The sequence below is a fragment of the Acaromyces ingoldii genome (genome assembly GCF_003144295.1).
Source record: "Acaromyces ingoldii strain MCA 4198 unplaced genomic scaffold FA10scaffold_2, whole genome shotgun sequence".
In the NCBI taxonomy this organism is placed as follows: Eukaryota; Fungi; Basidiomycota; class Exobasidiomycetes; order Exobasidiales; family Cryptobasidiaceae; genus Acaromyces; species Acaromyces ingoldii.
Window position 1 is genome coordinate 742,686 of NW_020290248.1, and position 16,313 is coordinate 758,998.

At 56.4% G+C, this 16,313-nt stretch overlaps 6 protein-coding genes across 6 annotated transcripts; 4 read left to right on the plus strand and 2 right to left on the minus strand.

Annotated features, from left to right (window-relative positions):
* The first annotated feature begins 183 nt into the window (after window positions 1-183).
* FA10DRAFT_265230 (hypothetical protein) lies at window positions 184-2,754 on the plus strand. The gene has a single exon (XM_025520972.1). It carries the CDS (start codon window positions 415-417, stop codon window positions 2,686-2,688), a length of 2,274 nt encoding a protein of 757 aa, XP_025378568.1. The 5' UTR covers window positions 184-414; the 3' UTR covers window positions 2,689-2,754.
* A 156-nt stretch (window positions 2,755-2,910) lies between these two features.
* FA10DRAFT_265231 (calcium/proton exchanger) lies at window positions 2,911-5,072 on the minus strand. The gene is made up of 6 exons (XM_025520973.1): window positions 4,822-5,072; window positions 4,669-4,742; window positions 4,399-4,605; window positions 4,257-4,327; window positions 4,152-4,195; window positions 2,911-4,083 (listed from the first exon to the last, which is right to left on the minus strand). The coding sequence occupies exons 1-6, from the start codon at window positions 4,823-4,825 to the stop codon at window positions 3,203-3,205; spliced, it is 1,281 nt and encodes a 426-aa protein (XP_025378569.1). The 5' UTR covers window positions 4,826-5,072; the 3' UTR covers window positions 2,911-3,202.
* A 381-nt stretch (window positions 5,073-5,453) lies between these two features.
* Window positions 5,454-10,458, plus strand: FA10DRAFT_65818 (hypothetical protein). Its single transcript, XM_025525628.1, has 4 exons — window positions 5,454-7,837; window positions 7,906-9,538; window positions 9,606-9,950; window positions 10,021-10,458. The coding sequence occupies exons 1-4, from the start codon at window positions 5,613-5,615 to the stop codon at window positions 10,300-10,302; spliced, it is 4,485 nt and encodes a 1,494-aa protein (XP_025378570.1). The 5' UTR covers window positions 5,454-5,612; the 3' UTR covers window positions 10,303-10,458.
* FA10DRAFT_299988 (putative c-terminal kinesin) lies at window positions 10,293-12,884 on the minus strand. The gene is made up of 7 exons (XM_025524780.1): window positions 12,852-12,884; window positions 12,144-12,785; window positions 12,001-12,090; window positions 11,447-11,941; window positions 11,068-11,383; window positions 10,618-11,008; window positions 10,293-10,543 (listed from the first exon to the last, which is right to left on the minus strand). Exons 1-7 carry the CDS (start codon window positions 12,861-12,863, stop codon window positions 10,411-10,413), a joined length of 2,079 nt encoding a protein of 692 aa, XP_025378571.1. The 5' UTR covers window positions 12,864-12,884; the 3' UTR covers window positions 10,293-10,410.
* A 245-nt stretch (window positions 12,885-13,129) lies between these two features.
* FA10DRAFT_265235 (ubiquitin-domain-containing protein) lies at window positions 13,130-13,975 on the plus strand. The gene is made up of 3 exons (XM_025520974.1): window positions 13,130-13,198; window positions 13,259-13,450; window positions 13,510-13,975. Exons 1-3 carry the CDS (start codon window positions 13,176-13,178, stop codon window positions 13,772-13,774), a joined length of 480 nt encoding a protein of 159 aa, XP_025378572.1. The 5' UTR covers window positions 13,130-13,175; the 3' UTR covers window positions 13,775-13,975.
* A 364-nt stretch (window positions 13,976-14,339) lies between these two features.
* FA10DRAFT_265236 (hypothetical protein) lies at window positions 14,340-16,122 on the plus strand. Its single transcript, XM_025520975.1, has 3 exons — window positions 14,340-14,454; window positions 14,520-15,037; window positions 15,105-16,122. The coding sequence occupies exons 1-3, from the start codon at window positions 14,429-14,431 to the stop codon at window positions 15,830-15,832; spliced, it is 1,272 nt and encodes a 423-aa protein (XP_025378573.1). The 5' UTR covers window positions 14,340-14,428; the 3' UTR covers window positions 15,833-16,122.
* Window positions 16,123-16,313: the final 191 nt, after the last annotated feature.

Here is a 16,313-nt window from a genome sequence, read left to right on the forward strand (position 1 = left end):
AGATTATTGGTGGGCAACTCTGGCCCGGTGGCAAGGCATGTGCGAAGAGAAGGGAAGAGCGGCGGTGTGTGTGTGACTGTGTGTGTGCATTTGTGCGAGCGTGCGCTCAGGTATCTAGCATCTGCACCGCTTCCTGCTGATGAGGTCTTCCGCTCGGGAGATATTTAATGCGTTGCGCAGTCCCTCGTCCCTTTGTCCCTCCCCCTGCCCCTTTCGCTCCCCCTTTGTTCTCCCCCGCTACGTTGTTTGACCAACGAAGGAAGGTCGACGCCACCTCTTATGTCAGGTTCAAGAAACAAGTGGCTTGCAGCGAACATTTCGCGATAAGACGACATGGCGGCGGCGGCGGCGGCGGCGGCTCCTGCATCGTTACGGCATCGGCCACAGCACCAGAGGACGACGAGCGTCAGCAGTATGCGGGCGCCACTTTCCCTTGGCCCGGCCTCGCTGGCTTGGGACGAGAGTAGCTCTTCAGAGGAGGAGGAGGAGGAAGCCGCGCCTGAAGCGCCCGAAGATAGCCAAGAGGCAGGTCCGGATGCCGTAGAAGAGATGGCCGAGACACTAGCAGACGAGAGCGAGCGCGAGGATGACAGCCCGAGCTTCCCCATTCCAAAGCGGCGATACGGTTCCATGCCCAACGTGGGTGAAGTTGGGTTTTACGCCAGGGGCCGGACACTGTCGTCAGGCTCCTCGTCCGCGTCTAGCATGACGGTGCCACGGGGAGGAGATGCGCTTCCGGGCGCAAAGGCACGCCATGTCCTCGGACTCGACTCCGACGGCTTCGAGCTAGGTCCCGGCAGCGACTGGGAGACCGATGACGAGCTCGCATCGTACCATCCCAAGACACTCGTCAAGGCGCTCAAGAAAAACGGAAATGTGATGCTGAGCAAGAAGAAGAGACGACGGCAATCAAAGGCCCTTCCGGCTCCGTACAGCCCTACAGACTATCGGGGCGATCATGTGCCGGCTGCTGAGATTCCACCAATGCCAAGACCAACGCACCAGCACCAGAGAAGGCCGAGCGTGGGCGAAGTGTTCGGCGTCAGACTCGAAGGTGCCAGAGAAGCCGTCACCAACACATTCAAAGCAGCTGGTAGCAGGAGAGCCGAAGCTGCGTTGCGGTATCGCAAGGCGTCCGATTTCAAGACTCCCGACGAGGGCTACGGTGCCAAGAAATCATCAAAGTCTCGTGGGAACGAGCACCGCGTGGACAGTGCCGAGTACAAGCCGATTCGGAGCACTCCGGTACCCAACGATGTGCAGAATAGCACCTTGTTGGCCAAGAGTGCGCCTGTCGAACGATCGAATATTTCAGACGCTGCATTGCGAGGCTGGTCTAACGTGCAGCCAGATGCAGCAGCCGTCGACTTTGAAGTCATTATGCAGGGTCACCCAGCTCCAGCCTCAGCTGTCACTGGCGCCATGCCTCCTCCCCGTCCCGCGCGCTCACACCTCAGAAGTGCCACGGTGCAGGTGCCCAACGTTCCGTCGACGTCAGCGAGAGCGGTCCGAGGACTGTCTACGGCGTCTTCGTCGACGGCTTCTGAGTCTCAATCGTCCTGGAAAAGACGCAGCAATGCTTCATTGGCGACCTTCAGCAGCGCCGGCGGCCAGTCTGAAGCTTCGAGCAGCCGTCTGAGCCCTGGTCTGAGCACGTCGTCCAGCTTGACGAACAATGGCGCGCTTCTCACCTCGCCTGGTTCGAGGAGCAGCAGGAACCGGCAGCAGTTCGTCAATCCGCTCTTGTCGCCGGTCGAGCCTCCTCAGCTCGACGACGACGACGACGAAGAAGAGTGGCAGAAAATCAGTGATCGGACGAGCAGCTTTGTGCGCCCTCCACTGCCCTTTGAAGAGCCGAGAAAGGCGCCACTCCCGCCCGGCTCGAGCGGTGCCTGTTCACTCATGTTATCGACGGCGGCAGCTCTTGGGCTTCACGTCGACGATTCTCCGGACGATCAACCTCAGTCCCACGACGGGAGCGAGTCCCGCAATATGTCGGCGTTGATCAAGCGAATGGCGTCAAAGGAAAGTGCAATCCTCGATCCAATGCTCCAGTCGCCCATCGAGCTGCCAGAGGAAGAGGCAGAGGAAGCGGAAGAGGAGCAAGAACGCGGGGGCGAGGAGGGATGCAGCATCCTCGTCCACCTCAGCAGCGGCGATAGCCACAGCAAGCAGTCGATGGAGGGGCGGGATGCAGCTCAGAGCACTACATTCGCGTCTTCTGAGCCCCACGGACGAGACGAAAGACCGATGTCGATCCCTCTCTCTCCCGCATCGGCAATGCCAGAATACACCGATGGTGTCGAGGACGAAGCCAATGCCGAACTGGTCGGAATCAAATATGAAGATGATGGGAACACGGTCTCAGCAGCAGATGGGCAGCAGGACAAGGCAAAAGTCTACCTTGAGGAGACTCCTCTGCAAGAAGGCATCCAGTATGAGGAGGATGAATTCTCGAAGGCAATTGCGAAAATGGCAATGGACGAGCAGCTGGGCCCTTTTTCCTTCCACAGTCCAAGCCCTACCTCTTCGTCGTTCAGCGGGGCTAGCCACTTCCCCGAAGTGACATCGCCGGTGACTCTGAAGCGCCGAAGGAGAGTCGTCAAGAACTCTTCAAAGCTGATCAGAAGGAGCACCGACGATGACGATCGCGAGTTCATCAACTTCATGCGCATGTACTCAAAGTGATCCGTGACCGTCTTGTCCCTTCCGTGTTATACCTCTTCTTTCATCTTGCGCGGAATCATATACCAGATTCGCATATCGTTGTAGAGATTCAACTCTACCTGGCTGTTTACACTTCAGTGCCCATGATATTTCACCAGAGGACCCGTCATCATCTCAGGGAACGTGCAGTGAGGTAGTGTCCATGTGTAGCACACACGAGTGAAACAGAATGCTTGTTAATTGACTTGTTAAACCGCGAAAGGAGCGAAACGACACGACATCGTCATCATATGAAAGTTAAAGCAATGACAAGTAGGCTGCAACTGCGATACGCTTCCCGTCGAAGGAATCGAGACGCGTAATCTGTAACATGACAATGAAATTCCCATTCCCGAGCATCGTCTTTTCTCCTTCTCTCTCTCCTGCACTTTCTTTTCTTTTCCTTCTCTCCCTTCCATGATCCACAACGCTGGACGAGGGCCGCTTCAGCTCTTCTTTCGCTTCTTTGTGGCACGCGAATGACTGATATGATCGCTCATACGTCCGGCTCGACCCAGAAGGAGAGTGCGGCAACGGCATATAGGGAGACGAGCATGGCGCCCTCCATGTAGTTGCTTCGGCCGTCCTGGATAAGCGTGTTGACGAGGACGACGGATGCGACGAGGACAACGGTCTCAAAGGACTGGAAGTAGAGCGTCAAGGGCTGGCCCACAGCCCAGCCCAGAAGAACGAGCGAGGGAATGACGCCAACGGCAATCTGGATCGACGAACCAACGGAGACGCCAATTGCGATTTCCATCTTGTTCTTTGCGGCCATCCAGACCGAGGTAAAGTGCTCGGTGGCATTGCCCACGACGGGCAAGAGAATGGTGCCGATGAATGCCTTGGGGATGCCGTACTCCTGCGCCGTCTCGTCAATGGCACCGACGAGGTAGTCTGCGTTGAAGCTCGTCACAAGCGTCACCGCAAGGAGGCCGGCGACGGCGGCAACGGGCGTCATCATGGGCACTTCTTCCTCTTCATCTGCCTCCTCAGCCTCGTACAGGAACGCATGGGTCCTGAGCTGGAAAATGAGGTAGAGAGCGTAGACGGCAACGAGGATCAACGATGCGCCGCGCGAGATGAAGAGGAGGCCATGCTCCGTCTCATCTGCGTGCTTGTTGATCTTCTCGAGGGCCTCGAAGCCGCCCGTGAGGAGGGCCGACATGCGGCTGCTGCCCTGATAGGCGGCAGGAATAGCGACGGTGATGCAGCCGAGCATCATAATGCTGCCCGAGGCTTGGGCAGCCGTCTGCTGGAACGTCGACTCAGACTTGAAGAGGCCGCCGGCGACAAAGGAGCATCCGAGGACGAGGAGAATGTTGGACAGAATCGATCCAATCAGCGACTGCTGAACAATGCGGAGCTGGCCTTGGACTAAGGACATATAGTCAGCTTCTGTAGCGCAACAATTCGATCATATATGCGCTTGTTTGAGCACTCACGCAGAGCAACAATGCCGACGATGAGCTCGACAGCATTTCCGAAGCTGTAGACCGTCTCCTTCAGTCTTAGTGTCTCTCCAACGCTTAGCTCTGCACCAAACTCACGTTGCGTTGAGAAGGCCACCGAGAGTCTGACCAAGCTTGAGCGAGGCCTGCTCTGTGGCATCACCAAGGAGCTAGAGGGGAATAGAAAGTCACTGAGCATGCTGGTCTGGTCTGCATATGTGAGGAGCCAGTGCCTGCCCACCTTTGCGAGGGGAACAATGGCCAAGAAGTTGAGCGAGAAGCGCCAGACAGCAGGCCAGTGGAGAAACTCCGAGGCGAATCCGAGGGGCACAAAGAGGAGGAGGATGTTGACCCAGGAAGAGGTGAAGAGCCAGTAAACCGAAGAGACGAAGTTGGGATGGCCCGGCGGCGCGTTCGGGTTCAGTCGCGAGGGAAACGACGTAGGCCGCTGTGGTTCGTTGTCCGGTCAACTCGCCATCAAAGCAAGCGAAAATAAGAAGCATTTGCTCACATGCATTGGCAAAGCATTGCCCGACTGATCGCTGTGGTTGTTGCCGCCAACCAAGGGCGTGTTCTCAGAAGGAGCTATCCCGTTTGTGTCGCCCGTCATCAGCAAAAAAAGAAAGGAATTGACGACTCAAAGAGCACATCGAAGCAGACTCACCCATCTTGTGTGTCCGTGTGTATCTGTGTCCTCGAAACGAGTTTATACGCCACCCTCAAGCGAAGATGAAAGAGTCGGGACTATTTTGGGAGGAGGAGTTGCTAGAAGAAGGGAAGAGTGGGGTTCTGCTCGTTGAACGACTCCAAAAATAGATGTTCGCAGGTCCCTTTGACAAGTAGTCTGCGCCGAACGCAGATGATTTTTTGCTTGGCAGGGCCGTCGCGAAGGTCAAACTTTGGGCTAAAGGGCTGATCTTATTGGTCTTGGTATTGCAATTTGAATTAGGACACGGACGATGACGATGCGCTATTACTTTACCACCCACGTGATGTGCCCTGCTCGAAGAGAGGATCTTGACCTTGCACGAGGGAGCGGCTTCAGGGCTCCGTTGTGTGATGCTGGAGTAAGAAACGGCTTCGTGTGATGACCCCAACCCCCTCCCGCGGACAGCACATTTGTTCTGACACCACATGCATGTCGTCTTTGAGAGTATCCGGGCGTACAAACCCACGATAGGTGTGCCCAACGTCTAGCTAGAAGCGGCAATTTGCGAGCCCAATCGCGGGCTTTCTCAGAAGGACAACTTTGAGATGCCGAAAGGGCTTCATGCTATGCTCCAACCTTGTCGCGGACAAGCGAGGGCCACACCGGCCTGCAGCTCCGAAGAACGGTGATCCGTGCAGGCAAAGATCTCGCGTGTCGAAGGGAACCGACAAGTAGAATCCAAAAAAAAAGTCGTGTCGCCCTGGTTGGATTCCGGTGATGGTCTCTTTAGACTCAAAGTCGATGCGATGAGCTCGTCAAGGCACCATGGCAGCTCACTTGGCCGGGCGTCTGGAGCTCAAGCGTCCGAGAGAGAAGGTACGGGGCTCCGAGGTTCGCGAAGCTCCGAGTCTCTGACTCGACTGAGAGACGAGCCCGCCGGATCTCTACGTGGCAGCAGTGGCAGTGGTAGTGGCAGTGGCAGCAGCAGCAACACGCTCATGCCGCCTCTGCCCATGTCGCCCAACGAGGCGCTGGCGCAAATTCACGCCGAAGGAAGTAAGCCTTCGTCGCCCGTCAGCATACCTGGTGGCTCTGCGCATCTTCAGCAGCAACAGCAGCAGCAGCAGCAACAACAACAGCAGAGATCAACACACAGGTCGACGCTGTCCAACTCGTCCTTGGGCTCGTCTTCGCCTGCGTCGGTGGGCCAGAGCCCCTATTCTGGTCTGCAGTATGCTCCACGACAGGCACGCCCCACACATGCAGCCCGGCCCTCGCAGGCCAATTTCATGTCCCACGCTACGCTCTTCCATGCACAACAACAACAACAACAGCAGCAGCAGCAGCAGCAGCAGCCGTCCGACCCGGCATCGGCGCTACTCACCCCCGGATTACAGGCTCCACCAACTCAAGCCCAGCATCTGACAGTGTCGGGAGAAGAGACCGCGCAGCATCAGCAGCAGGCGAGCGCCGCTGCCCTGAAGCTGAGCATTCAGCAGCTCCAGTCTGACGCCGAGCAGCTCGGTGTGCGGCGAGGCAGCGTAGGGTGGGCCCTGCTCGAGAGGCTGCAGGCAGCCACGGACGGCGAGTGGCTCACTCTAGCCACCCTTCTGGCCTCTTCTTCGTCGCTGCATGCAGCCCCTCGAGACGGCGATGTGGCCCTGCTGCTTCCCACGACGCCGCAGAGGGCCAATGCGAGGGGCGAATACCAGTCGCCGTCCATCTCGCAGATCTACAACCACATCGTCTTTTCAACTTCGAAAAAGGCATCAATCGTTGGGGCTCTTGTCGGGCCTACCTCGCCGTCGTCGACAGCGCCAAAGGGTAAGGAGCGTCAAATTCACGACATCGATGTCGTGACATTGTCTGGCCTCCGAGCTAGCCTCACCACCACCACAACAGTCGCTGGCGAAGAGGGAGCAGTGATAAGGGAGCTGCACGTCAAGAGCTTCATTCCCAGGGAGGACATGAGTTTCATCAACGAGCTTCCTTTCCCAGATCGAAGAGCATACTTGTTTAAGACGTTGTCGCCCCTCCCTCAACCTCACCTCCCTGCGTCGTCGTCGTCGTCGTCGTCGTCGTCGTCGTCATCGTCTTCGCTCCTTGCATACCCCAGCTACCCGCTTGGAGCGTCTCGAATCGACCTGACTCTACCAATACACCCTGTTCTACCTCCGTTCATTCCTCAACAGATGCCTCGAGACCGATCGGCGTCGTCGAGCAGCCAGCTCTCTCCGGAAACGGCTCAGGAGCAGCGACAGCGACATCGAGCCTCGGCCTCATTTGCAACCCTTTTTGGCGGACGGAGAAGCAACAGCGATGTGCAGAAGCCCCCTGTCGAGCTTTCAGACACAAAGACAATCTTGCCTTCCTCCTCCTCCACTTCTCTCAACACGGCAAACGGGAACAGCGGCGGCGGCGCCGGCAACATAAATGGGAGCACGAGGACCATCTCGGTGATTACGATGGGAAAAGAGCTTCACCGTTCTGATGTCTTGTCGGGCCTGGCTTCCAGCATGACCCATCGGATCCGCGCCTCATTACAAGGTCAGGACGATGCGATGCCAGACGAGATCGTCGAGGTCATCTGCAGCTTTGCAGCCATCTTTGTGCCTCCGCCACCGGTCAGCTCAGCCAGACGGAGGACGCTGAGCGGTGCAAAGGCACCGCTGCGAGAAGCATCGGGCGAAGATCAGGCAGGGGTGCAAGATGGCTTGCAACTAAATTTAGCTTCGAAGGCCACGACGATTGTCAGATCGCCCACTTCGCCCAGCTTTGCCACCTCGTCCGGCGCAGCTCTCGCCAGCGCGCCCTTTTTGGCACCACCAGATGACTTGGGCGAGAGCTTTCAGGACTTCTTTGCCAGCGTTCGAGAGCAAATCGAGGCTTGGATTCGGGGACGATGGCGGGAGCAACGAAATGACGGAGAGGAGAAGGAAAGGGAGAAGGAGAAAGCGGACGAGATTGAGAAACTTGTGGACCAGAAGTTGAGCCTTGTCGAGAAGTTCATCTGTGGCGAGGTCTATGATCGGTGAGTCTGAATGCGCAGAGAAAAAGGCCATTAGCGCTGATCGCCCGCGCACTTTGACACCTCTCCAGCATCTTCTGTCCGCATACATCCAGCGATAGCTTCCACGATGAATCGTTGTCGTCTCGCATCGCCGCGCTCAATGTTCTCGGCCTCAGCCTCTCTCACCTCGGCCTCGTTCTCCCAGACGTCGAGACGAGCAACGGAAGGGAAGCCATGCAAGCTTTGGATGCCATCATCGAGTCGTGCGGGGAGAAATTGCAGTCTCTCAATCGTCATGGCTCAAGCCAGGCTCCAGGTGACAAAATGACCCTCCTCGTCGATGCGCACAAGGGCATCGTTGATGGTCTGGATCGGCTACCTTACAAGATTGAGCTTCGCGACGAAGACGAAGACATCGAGGGAGGAAGAGAGGAGCACGAGAGAGCCAAGGGTGGAGAGGACAAGCCAGACGAAGGAGGGGAAGCAAATGCCGGAAAAAAGACAACTTCGAGCGCAGATCTAATCCTCCCGCTTCTCATCTACTCAATTGTCAAATCGAATCCGGCACAGATGGCGAGCAATCTCCTCTACGTCCAGCGCTTCCGAGCCGAGAGCTTGCTGCGTGGCGGAGAGGCGAGCTACTGCCTCGTCAACGTCCAAGCTGCTGTTGCCTTTCTGGAGAATGCAGAACCGGCATCGTTGGGTCTGCGAGGGCCTCAGGTGGAGAGTCTTCGAGACGTCTTTGCCCGTCCTTCCCACCTTGAGGGTTCGTTGGGTTTCGCTGCCGGGCAGGCGAAGCGAAGCGCCAGCCAGCACGACATTCGTGCAGCCCAGGCCCTCGCTGCGGCTAACGAGGGCTCGCTGCCGATGCCCGTGCGCATGCGCACAAGGCTGACCCAGGAGATCAGCGAATTGGCCGGCATGTCCAACCGCGCCATCACGGGCGTCATGGGCTCCAGCATGACGGCATTTGGACGCATGATGGGTGCAGGTGCTGCTGTGGGCATGGAAACACTCGAGAGGGGCAAAGGTTTTGAAGGTGTCCTCAGCTCCTCTGCATCGAGCGGTCGGAGCCTGCTCATGCCGAGGTCCGTCTCGCAACCAAAGTTGAGCGAAGGCACGGATCAGCCAAACCCGACGCTGGCCACCGGCGGAACGGACTACTCTCGCGAGGACGAAGGACCAGAGTGGGATCCTCGGCCGGAAGGTCCACAGAGGGAAGAGAGCAGCGGTAGCAACAGCTACAAACCAAGCATTAGCGACCGTCTTGCCTCGATTCCCATGCTGAACCGGCTGGCGGCAGCCTCTTCACCCCTCATTGCATCAGCCAATCAGCTCGAGCCCTCGCCGACGATGACCTCCAACAAGGATCTTCCCCCGACCACAAACCCCTCCGCTTTCGCACCACCTCCACCGCCAGCCTCATTCAAGCCACACCGCTCGAGAGGGCAGATACAGACATCAGATCTGGCCCTGGGCGTAGGAGGGTCGAGTCTTGTCAGCGGCCCAGAGAGTGTGACAGTGTCTCCGACTCCACACACGCCAACGTCTGCACAGTCCGTTGCGCATCCCGAACAGCTTCATCTTCCCGCATCGCTCCAATCACCGTATCCACCGCTGTCGAAACCACCTAGATCCTCCAGACCGCTACACGTTGTGTTGGCAACGACGGGAAGCGTTGCGAGCGTAAAACTGCCCCTCATTGTCGAGAGACTTCTAGAGGTGAGTTTCCTCGCTATGACAGGATAAACATCGTGAGCGCTGACATCAAAATCTGAACTTTTTCTAGTACGAAGACGTCAGGGTGCAGATCATCTCGACAAAGTCTTCTCAGCATTTCTTCGAACGGTCGTTTATCGATCACATCTCGGAGGAAAGCGTCGATAGCCCGTACAATGTTGCGAGTCTCGCAAACGAGAACCGAACCGCTGGTCGGGTTTCTTCCTCTCCCGAGCCGGACAGCGCCAAGAGGGCCCACTTGTGGACGGACGAAGACGAGTGGGCGTCATGGTCCAAGATTGGTGACGCCATTCTCCACATTGAGCTCCGCAGATGGGCAGACATTGTCCTTGTTGCGCCGTGCAGCGCCAACACGCTTTCCAAGATCAATGCGGGCGCTTGTGACGACCTGCTTGTGAGTCTCTCTCTCTCTCTCTCGCCACACACCTCTATAAATATACGCTGACGATGGTTGACACGACCAGACGAGCTTCCTGAGAGCCTTGTCGCCCACGACGCCTACGTTGCTTTTCCCCGCCATGAACACGCTCATGTGGATGCACCCCCTCACTAGCCGGCACTTGGCCTTTGCGACCGAGGTGCTCGGGTACGAGGTGGTGGGGCCTATTCCAAAGCGCCTGGCATGCGGCGACCTGGGCCAAGGCGCCATGTACGAATGGAGCGACATCGTTCAGCTCGTCGTGGAGCGGTACGGCCTAGTAAGAAGAATGGCAGGTGCGCAAGGTGTCGAAGACAAGGTAGCGTGATGGAAATACGTGCAACAAGGACGATACCAAAATTACAAGGAAGGGAGAGAAAGAAGGGAGTCTGTCTAATTATTAATGCTGCTAAATATGGCTAAAAGACGGCTCGCATCAGTCTGACGAGGCTCCTTTGACCTTTTTGGCAGTGCCAATAACGGTGCTGTTCACTTTGCTCGCAAAACGGAGAGAGCAGAGAGACTCATTGAGATGCTCAGCCATGGGCGATAGGGCCAGGAGCATGAGGCTAACCGGGAAAGTTTCAGCATATGTCAGCATGAGTTGTCTGTCGAGAGTCTGGCAGAGGGTAGTCCGACTCACGTCTTCGAGTTACCCCCAAGAGAGTTCTTGAGGAGCCAGGTCAGCGTACTATTCCTGTACGGCACATGGCCCTGCCCCTGCTTGCTGTTGCCCAAGGCGGCAATGACGTCCGCCAAGGAGCTGAGACTCTTGTTGATGCATTGGGCCTCTTTAAGCCTCGCCGGATCCGATCCGCTGCCGCTGTTGGAGAGCCGTTCGGAACCAGCAAGGTCGACCAGTGACAGAACTGCGTCGCACGATTCCAGCGTCGTAGCATTCTGACCTCGCACCCGCACGATGAAGACGCTGTGCGAGCGCGAAGAGCGTTCATTCATGAGCGTCGAGGCCGTTTGGCGCCTCGATTTGGCCTTGGCAAGCAGCTGGAATACCTTGGCGGGCGAGTCGAGGGGCACTGTGAAACGGAAGTCAGTCGCCATTGCGCTTGCGAGGGGAAAGGGCCGCATCACTTACCAACGACGGTGTCCGTCACAATCGTACGGCCCTTTTCGTGCTTGATTTCGTGCTTGGCTGTGTCGACCTCAGCTTTGCCCAGGAGGTCATTGATGCCCTCGTTGTAAATTTCGAGCATTTGGCCCTCAAAGTCGTACCTCCAGCCCTTGTCGTGGAGGTCCTCGGCCGTCTTCCAGAGCATTTGCACAGCCCTTGGGATGAGACCGGCGTGCGGATCGCTGCTCGGGTCTGAAGCAGTGGAAAGTGACAGTTCCGTCCCTCCTTCCAGAGTGTGCGTCTTGCCGCTGCCTGTTTGGCCATATGCAAAGATGCATGTCTATATCGCAAAAGGGATAAAATTATGAGAACAATTGACACGCCGAAAGACCATGAGACTCACATTGTAGCCATCGAGGACGCTCTGTGTGAGGTGAGCCACCTCTTCGAATACGTCCGCTTGAGAGGTGTGAGGTTGAAAAACGCGGTCAAATGTGAAGAGATGGTTCCGCATCGTTGCGGTGCCCGTCGCACTTTCACCCATAGCAAGCAGCTCAATTTGGTTCGCCTCCCGCTCGTTAGGAAATCGAATCGATGCCAGAGAAGTGGAGTTGTTGGCGTCGTTCTTGACGCTCGGCCTCACCCGCGCGAAGACTCTGATGTTGCCTCGCAGCTCTTGGACCTCGTTGTGAAGCTTGCGTCGGAGCGACTCGGCTTCGCGCAGCTCGGACTCCAGGTGCAGACTTGTGTTTTGCAACAATCTGTTGGCTGCCTCTAGCTCTTGTATGCGTCCTTGCAGGCCTTGGATCTCGTCTTTTTGACTACCAATCTGCGTTCGCAAAGCTGCATGCTGGCTCTCCATAGTGAGGTGTGCGGTCGACTGTTGCGCAAGTGTGGCCTGTGGAACTAGACGTCTAAGCACCCTGCTTAGTGGCATTCTTGAAAAGGTGCACTCACTTTCAGGGCGGACACCGTCGAACGTTCCTGCTCGAGCTCCTCTTCGAGCATGCGTTTCTCACGATTGTGCTTGCTCGTGATAACTTGAAGCTACGAGATAGGGGTCAGCCTGAGCATAGTGCATAGAATAATTGTAGCCTCACCTCATCTTCTGCGATGGACTTGCGCCTCGTTGCCTCTTCCTTTCTCCGGGTAGCAAGTCGACGTTGTTCAAGAAGGTCTTCCTCGAGCTGTCGAACTTTTTCCTCCTGCATTTCTCTTTCCTTCATGGCCCTCGCCATCATATCGTCTGTCCTTCTTCTCTCCATGTCGAAAAGATCCTGCATCGACGTCATTCGGGATTCGATCGCTTCCATCCGGCCAGAATCGTTCGAATCTTGGCTGATACGGCCCCGTCCAGGAGATCCGGCAGACCTGATAGGTCCGACAGCGACCTTTCCTTTGGGTAGCATACCGCTAGGCACTCTACCGACAGCTACTGGACGATTAGTCCTGTTGACCATCGGTGCTCTTGGAAGTGTGAGTCCGCCCGTGGGTTTTGTCGACGCCCTCGACGACCCTGACACACTGCCCGAGCCACTGGCAACAGTCGCTCGCAGCACGACATTTGCCTTGCTGGCACTCTTCGCAGGCAGTCTGGAGGGACCCGAGCTTGCTCCATTGCTCGCCGCTGTTCGAGTGGGGAGACCGCTCGACGCTTTGGCCTCTCGGCGGGCCGCCTGTGGGACGGGTATGTTGGAAAGACTTGAGGACGATCGCGCCGGTTGCTCCGCCATGGTCGAGTCCTTTCAAAAAGTGTCAGTCGCACCTTCCCGCTGCTGCTCGCTGGTCGCTTTTCTCGGCCAACTTACTGAGGAAGACATAGCTGCGAGCCTTACCTGCCGACCATCGGAGAGATCAACACTCCACCAAAAACACGTTCGAGAGGAGAAGCGCGGTGCTTCACGTGATATAAAGCACGTGGCTTTGTCCGAGTGAACGAACGCGTGGCAATGAAAAATTCTGCGGCCTCTGTTAAATTGGCCGCGACGGCTTGCAGTCTGCCTCTTTTTCTTCACGATCGACTCGCAGTAAGTAGCCCAGCTGTTGCTAGTCGCAGTTCGGGCGTTGACTCACCCTCTTCATCCACAAAGAGGACGCCATAGTTTGGCTAGCATTGATCGCAACTGCTCAAGATGCAGATTTTCGTCAAGACCCTGTGAGTATGATCTCGAGTGGCCACGGAAATCGAGGGGCTGATCTGGCGAGCATTCTACAGTACGGGTAAGACCATCACCCTTGAGGTGGAGTCTTCGGACACCATCGACAATGTCAAGGCCAAGATCCAGGACAAGGAGGGCATCCCTCCGGACCAGCAGCGTCTGATCTTCGCCGGCAAGCAGCTCGAGGATGGCCGTACTCTTGCCGACTACAACATCCAGAAGGAGAGCACGCTTCACCTCGTGCTTCGGTGAGTGCCGTCCAAGCACACATGATTTCTTATTCAAGCGCTAATCAGGTCTGGGACAGTCTTCGTGGTGGTGCCAAGAAGAGGAAGAAGAAGCAGTACACGACCCCCAAGAAGATCAAGCACAAGAGGAAGAAGGTCAAGATGAGCGTCCTCCGCTACTACAAGGTCGACGGCGATGGAAAGATCAAGCGTCTCCGTCGCGAGTGCCCCTCGCCCGAGTGCGGAGCCGGCATCTTCCTCAGTCTGCACTCCAACAGGCAGTACTGTGGCAAGTGCCACCTCACCTACCTCTTCGAGCCTGGTCAGAAGCCTCAGGTTCCTTGAGTGGTGAAGCCGCCACCTCTTCCGTGATCTTCTTTTATGTCGGTCCAGTGACGACTCTCGTCAGAGTGGCAACGACCAGTCCATCTCTCTAGAAGCTCTTCGGGAATATGATCCATCACGGAACTTGCAATGGTGTGAACCGTAGGGGCCGTGACATACTGTATATTTCGTCATTCGAGATCAAACTTCATCAATGTCCGGTCGAAATTCCAAAGGTGAAAAGCGCGATGGCGCGGCGCGGATCGTCACGTCTACTGATACCGGTATGTTGATTTTGTCAATCGTTAAACGGGTGACCATGAAGAACCCAGCTCTAAAGCTCCCGACTTTAGACTCGAAGGAGACCCGGCCCACTTCAGCCCTGATTGATCCCTCACTTTTCGAAGACATGTAGAGTAGGGGAAAGCAGATGGATTTCCCCATTCTTCGGCCGAAGGGTCCGGCCGAGAAATCTTTTATGCGCCTGAAGTGAAGCTTCTGTCATGCGCCAAATGGAAGCGCATCTCTAAGGGGTGAAACATTGACCATGCGCCGACCGCAAGCTCAATTTCATGCATTCAATAAACCAGTAGGCAGATATGAGGAAGACTGCAGGAATTTGCCTACAAAAGAGGCGGGACAGAAGCCTCACTCCCTCTCCGAGAGCCATCCAGGATGCGGCTACCCCTTGAGATTCTGGAGTGAGTTGTGTGTACTGACGGTCACGCTTGCCTCACTTAAGGCTGATTAAGTGCGCCTTCCGCAGGAGGATCATCGACCAACTCATCGATGAGCTTCCAGAGGTCAATCGAGGCCTGGCTCTTGTCTTCAACACCAGCCGGTCTAATGTAGAGGCTTTCGCATCTGTCCGTGCGCTCGCACAGACAAGCAGCTGGATCCGTCATAGGTGCCTTTCGCGGCTGTGGCGTAACGTCTCGCTTTACAACATCACTAACGTCATGCGCATGCACCGCCTCTTTGAGCTTGCCAAGAGCAGCGGCGGCCCCGTCTATTTCTCCCATATTCGCAATCTCGAATTGGAGTGGAAGAGCGTGTACGAATCGGCATGCGACGGCGAGATGCTGATGGATGGGTGCGATGTGGGGGATGCCTTTCTGTCGCACCTGGAACTTTACGCTACTGTACTGCTCGAACGGTGTACCAACCTTCGTCGGCTCCTCTGGTGCTCGCAGCCATGGCCTATGCCAAAGGCCATCGCAGCACGGCTTGATTCCATGCCCTCGTTCCGAGAGCTGACCATTGAAGATGAAGAGTGCCACGGTGGTGAGTCAACATTGCTTGTCTTTCGACTTCATGACCATGCCACTCACGCATGGGTTCTCCCTCTTAGACCCAGAGTACAGCGCCGTTTCTTTCTGCTCTTCCCATCTCGAAAGGCTCATTTTCAGAACGTCCGTCTACCTGGAAGCACCCGGGCAAGAGCCGGATTGGCTCTCTCATTCATCTTGTACCAAGTACGGGGTAAGCGTCAGACCACTCGAGGCGGAGGATAATTGCGAGCCAGGTACTACATCCGATGCATGTCTGCGATGGACAGTTCAGGCAATTCTCGACGCCGCGTCAAAAGGCTCTCTCCGCCGCATAGGTTTCAAGCGCAACCAGGTCCTCATCATGCGCCGCCTCTTACCATTGCTACTCTCACTCGAAGTCGAGGCCGATCGCATGAAGTGGTCCGACGAGGTGCCTGATCATCAGGCCACCCTAGCCTGCGTTCGGGCACTCACTTTCTTGCGCGGCCAGCTCCTTCAGTGCTCTAACACCGAGGAGATGCGAAGAAGAGCGCGGGCTATTGCCGAGAATGGCGATCTGTCGTTGGACTCTGACGAGGCCGACCTGAAGTCCATTGAGAACCTCCCCGAAGGCTTTGCGATCCCGCCTTACGCCCAGTGGATCCTCGACGACGAGGTTCTCTGTATTTCCGTCGCGCGTGCGCTGGGCCTGACGCCGCCTGCCAACAATGGCCCACTTGTGCTATTCCCGGTAACTGCGTCGAGTCTTCCACTGAAGGCTCAGATTGCTTCCCCATCTTCGGCCTCAATTCCAGGCATCACGACTTGATCATGTCGCGAATTGTGGACACATGTGCTGCAGATGTGCTGCACTGTACATCATAGTAAACAACTTCTCGTCTTGTGTCGCCAGGGAGCCGATCCGATCGAAGACTCGGGAGGAAAAGGACGCTCTCGCGCCTGCCGGGGAACGGGCCACAAAGTCGATCACCCGTCGCACAAAGCACACGGTCGAGACGCGCAGAGGAGCTTTCCGTAGAAGGAAGCTAGCGCCGTTGCGAGATTAAGCAGGGTTGGTCGCATCGCCGAGCTTGAGCTCGCGGATGATATCTTTGTCAGTCATTTCAAGCAATTAAATAATCTTCCATATGCTTCTTCCGCTGCCGTGTGAGATAAGAAAGACCCATGATGCACAGAACGACAGGTCATTCTGTCCTTTTCTCTCTCTTCCCACACGACCGAAGTCTTCTATGAGGGTACCTTAGCCTCCCCCTGAGCTAAAAAAAAAAAAAAGGCCTTGCAGTATTAGC